Source organism: Phragmites australis, chromosome 18 (assembly GCF_958298935.1).
Source record: "Phragmites australis chromosome 18, lpPhrAust1.1, whole genome shotgun sequence".
NCBI lineage: Eukaryota > Viridiplantae > Streptophyta > Magnoliopsida > Poales > Poaceae > Phragmites > Phragmites australis.
Genome location: NC_084938.1, coordinates 14,712,273 through 14,722,466, shown reverse-complemented (window position 1 = coordinate 14,722,466; position 10,194 = coordinate 14,712,273). Strand labels below are relative to the sequence as shown.

Here is a 10,194-nt window from a genome sequence, read left to right as displayed (position 1 = left end):
TGCCGTGTTTGAAATGGAACACAACAAAGCTCCCGGCCCTGACGGGTTTCTGGCAGAATTCTACCAAGTGCAGAATTCTACCAAGTGTTCTGGGATGTCATCAAGTTTGACTTGATGAATTTATCCCAAGAACTATATGCGGGTGAACTGTTGTTATTTAGCCTCAATTTCGGAGTAATAACTCTACTACCGAAAATCAAAGAGGAAAACTGGATCCAACAATACAGACCTATTTGTTTGCTAAATGTCAGCTTCAAGATTTTCATAAAGGTGACTACAAATCGGATTAATTCCATTGCAGACCATGTGGTGAGTCCAACTCAAACTGCGTTCATGCGAGGACAAATTATCCTAGAGAGAGTTGTCATCTTACATGAAACTATTCATGAATTACACATAAAGAAAATGAGTGGGGTTATCTTTAAACTAGACTTCGAGAAAGCCTACGACAAGGTCAAATAGCCCTTCCTATTACAGACTCTTCGGATGAAAGGCTTCTCACCCAAGTGGATCTCTTGGATTGAGACTTTCGTTTCTGAAGATAGTGTAGCAATTAAAGTGAATGATGACATTGAACCTTTCTTTCAAACAAAAAAGGGACTCCAATAGGGTGACCCTCTTTCCTAGGTGTTGATTAATATTGTAGCTGAAATGCTAGTTGTTCTTATCAAAAGGGCCAAAGCTGATGGCTACATAAGTGGAGTGGTATCTCATCTTTTCGATGATGATATATCCATTCTACGGTATGCTAATGACATGATACTCTTCATGGATCATGATCTTGAGAAAACTTGCAATATGAAGCTACTACTTTGTGCTTTTGAGCAACTTTGGGTCTTAAGATCAATTTTCATAAGAGTGAACTATTTTGCTTTGGCGACGCCTAAGACATGACCAAACAATACACCGACCTCTTCGGATGCAGTATTGGTGAATTCCCTTTGTGGTATCTTGGTATTCCTATTCATTATAGGAAACTGAGAAATGTGGATCGAAAAGAGGTTGAAGAGCATTTGGAGAAGGAACTCAGTAGTTGGAAAAAAAACACCTTTCAACTGGTGGCAAATGACATTGATAAATTTAGTGCTTAGTAGTCTGCCCATGTACATGATGTCATTCTTTGCTATACAAGGGGGTTCTTAAAAAGCTTGATTATTTTTATTCAAGGTTTTACTAACAAAATGATGATCAAAAGAAAAAAAAATACCGTCTTGCTAAATGGAACATCCTTTGCCGAACCAGAGATCAAGAGGATCTAGGGATTCAGGATCTTGATTCAAAGAATATCGCTTTGCTTAGCAAATGGCTATTTAAGTTACTCACGTCTGATGGAATGTGACAATATCTGATACACAATAAATACTTGGGCTCAAAGCCCCTTTTGCAGGTCTAGTAGAAAGCTAGGGACTCACATTTTTGGGCCAGCCTTATGAAAGTGAAGCGTGATTTTCACCGCTTCGGATCCTTCAAAATCAAAGATGGCACCCAAATCAGGTTTTGGGAAGACCATTGATTGGGAAACTCAACTCTGCGAGAATAGTATCCATGCCTCTGCAACATAGTTAGGAGTAAACATGATACTATAGCGGAAGTCCTCTGAACCTTCCTTCCGAATGTTTCTTTTTGAATGGATCTTATAGGGCCAAATTAGTGGCGTGGAACGCTTTACTTTCTTGAATCATTAATATTGAGCTCACTTAGGAGCAAGATGAATTCTACTTGAATTTAACCCATAATGGACAGTTCACGGTGAAGTCTCACTATCTTGCTTTAGTGCATTGTGATGTCGCCAACATAAACAAATGCCTTTAGAAATTGAAGGTGCCACTCAAAGTCAAGATCTTCCTTTGGTACTTACGCTAATGTGTCGTACTGACGAAAGATAATTTGGCTAAGCGCAATTGGTAAGGTAGTACGAACTGTTGCTTATGTCACAAAGAGGAGACAATTAAACATCTGTTCTTTGAATGTCGTCTTTCTCGTGCTGTGTGGTCTATCATACAGGTGGCTTCAGGGCTTTTCAGACCTCATAGTGTATCTCATATGTTTGGTACCTGGCTACAAGGTATTAGGAAGGACTTGAAACCACATGTCCTGCTAGGGGTGGCTACAACTTGCTGGTCGCTATGGTTATGCATGAATGATATGTTGTTTGATAAAAGAAATATCTATTCTCCATCGTAGGTTATATACCAATGAACTCACTGGCTCCATACCTGGGCCATCTTACAGAGGCCGGATTCTCGGGATATGGTTGCACATGCATGTTAGCACTTGAAGTAGGTGGTCACGAAGTTTTTTACTCAGAACAATGGATGGCGGTTTAGTCGGAGAATCGACGCGCTTTAGTATCTCCTATCTTCACCAAAGATAAACTTTTATGTTGTGTTTTTCTTTTCTTGTTTTGGTTATGTGCATCTTAATTATACAGAGGCAGGAAGTGTTTTTCAATCGATTGTATCATCTTGATGTAATTATCTAAGTTCAATAAAAACTTCTTTTATCCAAAAAAAAAAAAAACAGCCCACCATCACCTCTGCTTTTTCCTCATGTTTTTGCCCACTCACCAGCACCACCGCTTTCGATTCCACCATTACAATTTCTCTTGTTTTTTTTCCTAACACAAACCCGTCGCATTTCCATCTATAAATGAGCCCCTCTTCCAAGCTTCAATTCCCTTTTCCCCTCCTCCCCTCCTTCCTCACTAAGGTTTCCTTGCTCCTGTCCTGCTGCTCCTGCAGCCCCTTTTGCGTGCCATCTTCATTGCAAGAATCTATTGCTCTCCAAGCCCTTCACCTTCCTTGTGTTCTTGATTTCCTTTCCCAGCCTTGCTCTTGTGATCTTCAGTCTTTGTTGTCCAAGGCAGAAACTCTGTAAGAACTTTTCCACTGAAAAACAAGATTTCCTGGGGAGACTCTGCCAAAATTTTTACCTGCCATCAAGATGATACAAGAGACATTTATTTTTGTACATCAACTTGTTTGTGTGGTAAAACATTATAACATTTTGGCCTATTGATCAATGATAGACTGAAGGGGGAGGTCGTGGCTTGTTAGATGTCAAAAATCCTCTCCGAGGTCATCCTCTCTGGATTTATGATCAACTGGACGCTCCGGCGAGGCTCCCATCTTGTTCTCTCCTTCTCCGTTGTGTTCCTCTACTGGTTCTATGTTTTTTCAGTAAGATCCTAGCCACCACAAAATCTCATCCATTAGATCATTCAAATACATAAGTAATACAGCCATATTCTACCTATACTTCTTGGAAATTATAGCCTCTAAATAGACATACTGGGGGTGACAATAGTGCGAAGATATTTTTCTGGGTGAAGCACTAAGGTACTCAGAATTTGTTGAGGATGACTCTGTCAGGTGGGACTCTTTCAAGTGGGACCTCGTCCGACTCGAGCCATGGGACCCGTTGCTACGGGGCAGAGGGTGACATGGAGCTTCAGGCCCGTATGGAGCTGAAGAGGAAGAGAAGGATGGAGTCAAACAGAGAGTCAGCAAAGCGGTCGAGGCAGCGGAAGCAACAACATCTCGATGACCTTAACTCGCAGGTTTGTTTCGCTTATACCTTTACATAATTGAATTCTTTAACCATATTGTAGTGTGTAGATTGTGAAGTCTTTAATTGTCTAGATTACTTTTTCTTTATGTATTGAAGCTTGCACTCATGTGCAGGTGAATTTGACACAAAAAGCAAAATCAGATGAAAATGGACTTGAGCTTCAGAACCTGCTCAAGCAAACTCCAATAATGCACGGTGCCCTTTCAGGGCCCCGCAACAAATTGCTTCTTAAGGAGCAGTTGGAATATTACCAAGATTGCACCATAGGATGCTATTAAAATCTTTCACCATCACATTCAAATTAAAAAAGGTGATAGCAAACTAGTTACGGACGATGTACAGGAATCCTACCGCCATATACTTTCATAAGTGCATGTTGATATATTTTCTCGAAATTACAAGTGAAACAAACTTTACTATTTTATCCCAATATTTGAATGTAAGTTTCCACGAACTAGTCGGTTATACAAAAAAGACCATCCTACAACGCTTGGCTGGTTTGTGAGGTTAAAAATAATGTTATTGGCATCAAAATAACATCGATTGAACTTATTAACAAACATTACTAAGCACTCCATTCAAACGATACAAAGATTAATGGCACGATTTAGAAAATTGTTCTGTCAATCACAATCCTCTGTCGATAATCTAGCTGTTCCTTTTGTTGTCATTGGTTATGTGGGCCTAACTTCTTCTTTATCAATATAATAGGCATCTCTCTTGTTCGTTAAAAAAAATCATAGTCCTCCAATAAATCCAAAAAATACGCTGTCAATCACAGCTTCCTCCCAAGAATTTTGTTTTATCAATCACGTTTAAACCAGGCGGTTATGTTGCATACAAAACAGGTGGACCAGCTGAGGATGAAGAACCAGCAACTCATCACAGCACTGAGCATCACTGCCCAGAATTACGCGGCAACAGAAGCCCAGAACTCGGTGCTGCGCACCCAGATGACAGAGCTGGAGGGCAGGCTGTGCGCGCTGCGTGAGATCATATGCCACATGAATGCAAACCAGTTTGCTAATGCTGCAACAGTCACCAATCCATCAACTATAATGGGTGCAACTACAAATTACGACGCTTTTGGTGCAAGCGCATGGAACTCACGGATGCCGATGGTGCAGCAGCCCATAGATCACTTGCTGTACCAGTGCTTCTAGCTAGGAGGTGGTAGAGGCCAAGAGAAACAACGCATCAGGTATTGTGCATGGTGAAGTGCTGTAGGGAAATTGTGTCACCAGTGATGTTTGCCTTTTGGTTTGTTTTGTAATGTGTTGTGGGTGCAAGGGAAAGGTGTGTGTTGGGCTGTTAGCTTTTTGCTCATGTTGCTGGTAGAGAAATATCAAATTGGCGAGTGGCAAGTCTTCTGCATGGTGTGAGGTGGTGGTTGTTTGGTAGGTGAGGGGAGCAGGATATGGGTGGCCATGGGAGTCAGAAGAATTGGCATCTTGCTCTTCACTCTTGCTAATTGCAATGATGATAAATTATTATGTGCAATGTCAAAAATTTGTTTTCTTGATTCATTTTATGTTGTGTGGTTTTACATGTTATTGTGGCTACATAGTATATCTCCCCCTTATTATTCTTTACAACGCCACCTTTTACCTTTAGTTTACCTTTACAACGGCCAAATACGTGGTGTTGTACCTCATCTAGTGGATAATGATCTCTCCATATTACAATATGCAGAAGATACCATACTCTTTATAGAACATGATCTTAAACATGCAAAAAAATATGAAACTCTTGTTATATGTTTTTAAGCAATTGTTTGGTCTTAAGATCAATTTTCATAAAAATGAATTATTCTGTTATAGAGAGGCAAAAGACTATGAAGATGAGTACATATAGTTGTTTAGTTGTGCAATAGGAGACTATCCTTTTAGGTATTTGGGAATACTGATGCATTATAGGAAGATTAGGAACAAAGATTGAAAAGTAATAGAAGACCGTTTTGAAAAGAAATTGAGTAGTTGGAAGGGCAAGCATTTATCCTATTGTGGGAGGCTAGTACTGATTAATTCTATTATTAGCAATTTAGCTATATTTAGGTTATCCTTTTTTGAAGTATCAAAAGGGGTTCTAAAGAAATTAGACTTCTATAGCTTCAGGTTCTTCTAGCAAGGGGGTGATCATAATAAAAAGTGTAGATTAGTGAAATGGAACATTCTGTGTAGACCAAAGGATCAAGGAGGCTTGGGAATCCAAAATAAATGTCTACTAAGTGATTATTCAAACTGATAAATGAGGATGGGCAATAGCAACGATTGCTAGAAAGGGCTAAAGATCGTTCACATTTCTTTTGGTCTACAACCTCCAACCAATGCTATTAACATGTTCGGTTCTTGGCTTGGGGGAACAGAGAAAGGGCTAAAGAAACATGGTTGGAGCTGCTGCTCTTTACTGGTCTATATGGCTCAGTCAAAATGAATTAGTGTTTGACAAGGTATCAAAACATATTTTCATACAGGTCATATAGAAGAGCACATACTGGATACGGCTGTATGTGCTTTTCCAGAAAGAGGAAGAAAGAGGAAGGCCGGGACCGAATGAGGGAGGCAAGTCGTCATTTGGAGACCACCACAATGGATATTTTCACTAAGTTCGGGTGATGGTTTAGTAATAGATTAATTGTTTGAGATGAACTTATCAGTTTCTTTACATTTCCTTTTCCATACAGTAGTCTGTTGGCTCATGGGCGGACGGAGTATTTGCTTGAGCATGCACTTTTGTAATAATGAACGATCGTATATATCGTTGGATGTAGAGGCCGGGACACTTTTCATTTACTTAATGAAATAAGCTCCCTTAATCTAAAAAAACCTTTAGTTTTGGGGATTAATACGACCTGCCTCCAACACACGTCTGTGATGTTACTTTTTCAAATTATATGTAAGAGAATGTTAATGAAAATACAATGGTAGGAATAATTATCATGTCAAAATAAATACTCTTCAATAAGTGGTCGATTTAAAAGTAGTCAATGGAAGGAGTATGAAGTTCCGCCTGTATATCGTCTATTGGCACTAGCAGGAGGAAGAACATCCATATTGCCATTAATGTGATGTTGCAGCTTTCATACAGAAAATGAGAAACAAATACTCATAATGGAAATACTGCCCAACCAAAAGCGCATAACCATGAAAAATACTGAGAAGCTGATGGTCTCATAATGAAAATTCACTGCTCCCCCTCACCGGCCGCATCCTCAAGATCACTGCTGCATTCTCCTCCCCATCCTCTCCATGTCCCACGTTGCCGTGACTGGCCATGATGAGGCTCTGCGACAAGCCAGACGTCCTAGGCGCTTCCATCGATAAGTTTGTTAGTTGTTACTGCAGTCTTGCTCACGACCTATGCAGGTTGTTGTCATTGATAAATTCATCTTAACAGACACTGCTATTTGTTGCTTACAAGCTGTCGCATGCTGTACATACCGTGGAAGAACAGCCCAGTTTTCCTTTTCTTCTTTTCCTCCATTTCACACACAGATGTTTGAACTAGACAAATGCTTCTAATTTTGTTTCTAATTGGTTCTTCTCCTCATGGTGGATTTGATTCTTCTTTCATTATTAATGATATTTCTCTGCAGAGATTTATGGTGCATATATTTAGCAGTTGAGTCACAAATGTTGTCCATCTGAAACAAACACTCTCACTATCTCCTTAGAGATGATAAATTATTATCTGCAGAGATTTTTGTTTCATTATTGATGATATTGCTAAGTTCAGTTAACTGTTGAGGTATGAGTCCGTCGGAAACTGTTATAAAAAGGAATCCAGTACTGTTTTTTGAATGTACAACCATATAACTGTTTGCATTAGGAGCACTCTTTATCATCTTTATGATGAAAGCCGTCGTCAGTACCTTTGTTGGTGCTTGACGGCCAATCAGGCCCAGAGCATCAGATTAAATGTAAGAGAACAACTCCTCACTTTTAAAAACGAATTTTCTAAAGCATGTACTCATCGAGCTGAAGGTTTTCAAAGAGAAACTGTTCCGTGCTACAGGAAACAAGCTGCATAAAACCATAAGAGTCGTGTTTCCGGGTGAAGCACATTATGCTCTTTTGGAATAATGCGATGAGAAGTGTTCCTTCTATTACTTCAAGCTTCTGTCTACAAGTTAGACATATATAGGAAGTAACTTTTATATATGGGAAGTAACTTCTATCTTGACGATCTTTACAAGTTTCTGCGAGCTGCCGAGAAAAACCTGAAATTACTTGATACTTGATAGGCAACTGCGTTCTGCTTAACCATATGCACTGCAACGCATGCTCACTGCTCACATACATCATGACGGTTAAAGTGTTAAACATATGGTCCAGCAATTGTCAGAAGGTCTGGCGGATGATCATAAAAATGATCTCCTAATAAAAGAACTACACATACGATTCCTTGTTGGTTGAAATATAATAGTAGCGTGCTCACAAAAGAAGAACGATGGCAAATAGGATGTTGCGCGCACGGCAATGTGCCGGGTGCCTGGTACTGTTTATATTGCCGGATGGTGCACAACGCCGATTCCGTTGAGATTACAACTGAGATACAATGCCGGTTTGATCTCCAACAAATTCAGTTGGCATACAATCTCAGTTATGAATGTACTAGTTACAGAAAAGGATGTACAAGAGATATACAACTCAAATACAAGTCGAAGCAAGGTTGAGATTGTGCCTAAGACTTGCAAATACTGATCCTGGCATCTGATCTTGGGAAGAGATGAATCGAACCTCGAGAGCCTTTTGCGCTACTCGTTCATGAAAAAAGTGAAAATCTATTTCGATGCTTTGTTCGAGCTTATTGTCACACCAAAGCACAAGAGGTCTTGACTGAAAAATCTTCAGCTCGACCAGCAGTGATTGTACCCAAATGGTTTCAGTTGTAGCATTAGCCAAAGCCATACACTCTGCTTCAGTGCTAGATCTTGACACCATTGGTTGTTTTTGTGAACCACAAGAAATGATGTTAGACCCAAAGAAGACCGTGAAACCACTAGTTAATCTTCAGTCATCAACGCACTCTGCCCAATCTGCATCTAAGAAGGTACTGATCAAGGTAGAGTTAGAACACTGAAGAACAAGACCAACTTGAGATGTCAACTTAAGATATGGAAGTATCCTTTTCATTGCTGTCAAATGCGCTGAGGTGGGTGAGTGCAAAAACTGACAAACCTTATTGATCGAGAAAGCAATGTCTGGTCTTTTAGGTGTAAGATATTGCAAATCTCCAACAATGCTTCCATACTTGCTTGCCTCTTCTGCTGAAAGAGGTTCACCTACTTTTCTTGACAGCTTCTGTGTTGTCATAGGAGTAGCCATTGGTTTGCAACTCCCCATGTTCAATCTTTTCAGCAAATCGATAATGTAACTGTGTTTACTCAGAATCGTTGCATCTCGATTCCTTTCAACTTCAATTCCCAACAAATAGTGCAGCTCACCTAGATCCTTAATTGCAAACTTTTTCTGCAATTGAGTTAGCAATCTTTCTATAGCATGAGGTGAAGAACTAGCAGCTATAATGTCATGGACATAAATTAGCACATATATAGTTTCTCCACCTTGATCATAAACAAATAAGGATATGTCGGATTGTGAGGGTGTAAAACCAATTTGTTGTAACATGTAACTCAGTGGAGAGTACCAGGCTCTAGAGGCCTGCTTTAGACCATATAATGTTTTCTCAAGCTTGCAAAACTACTCAGGTGGTTATTTCATGAACACATCTCCATCAAGGATGCCATGGAGAAAGGTATCTTTCACATCCAATTACCTCAGTGTCCACCTCTCGAGATAGCAATAGATAAAACAAGATGAACTACCACTGGACTAAAAGTATCTTCATAGTCCAAACTATACCTTTGCTTGAACCCCTTGGCCAATAACCTTGCTTTATATATGTCAATCTCACCACTAGTGTTGGGGAAACGTCCCAATCCTGAGATATTTAGACGATGTATTGTGTTATTACTATATTGATCCTAGTGTCCCAGTTACCATGTCTCGTGTAAAGGGGTGGAAGGCACAAAATACCCTTATACGCACATGATTGTAACATAATATCTTAGCGACAGGCTGGTAATTTCTCCTACCCCTTCTCTCTATAAAGAAAGCCCTCAAGGGGCATGTAGAGGGATCCCTCTCTGGACCAAACCGCAAAATCTCTTCTTCCTCTCCTTTTGGTTCTCAATTCATCCCTAAGCTTGAGCCTCCTCATTGGAAGAGGCTCTCGTCGTATTCTGTCTAGGGCATGTTTTCATTCCCCATCAGTGGTGCCGTCCACGGGGATGCATGTAAAAAGCCCTGTTAGGAAGGAGAGGAGCAGGAAGTATCTTCATGAATCGAAGCACTAGGCACACTCTCACCTTCACGTGCGGGATGGCCACAACCCTCCACGAGCTCGTCGCCACGGTCGCTGGCTCACCACGCAGAATGGTGCATGTAGGGGCGATTGCAAGCAAGTAGGGTCGCCATCTTCCATCGCGAGACTCGAACCCCTGTCTTCCCCACGCTTGTTGTCATGGTCGCTGTCTTGCTAGGAAAAATGTCACGTAGGCAAAGATGGCCGTCGTGTTACTGCGAGCACGTGGATTGGCTGTCGCCGGCTTATCACATAGAG

At 40.5% G+C, this 10,194-nt stretch overlaps 1 protein-coding gene across 1 annotated transcript; it reads left to right on the top strand.

Moving 5' to 3' along the window:
* The first annotated feature begins 2,662 nt into the window (after nucleotides 1–2,662).
* LOC133899105 (bZIP transcription factor 11-like) lies at nucleotides 2,663–5,096 on the top strand. The gene is made up of 2 exons (XM_062340042.1): nucleotides 2,663–3,559; nucleotides 4,419–5,096. The coding sequence occupies exons 1-2, from the start codon at nucleotides 3,359–3,361 to the stop codon at nucleotides 4,731–4,733; spliced, it is 516 nt and encodes a 171-aa protein (XP_062196026.1). The 5' UTR covers nucleotides 2,663–3,358; the 3' UTR covers nucleotides 4,734–5,096.
* The last annotated feature ends 5,098 nt before the right edge of the window (nucleotides 5,097–10,194 follow it).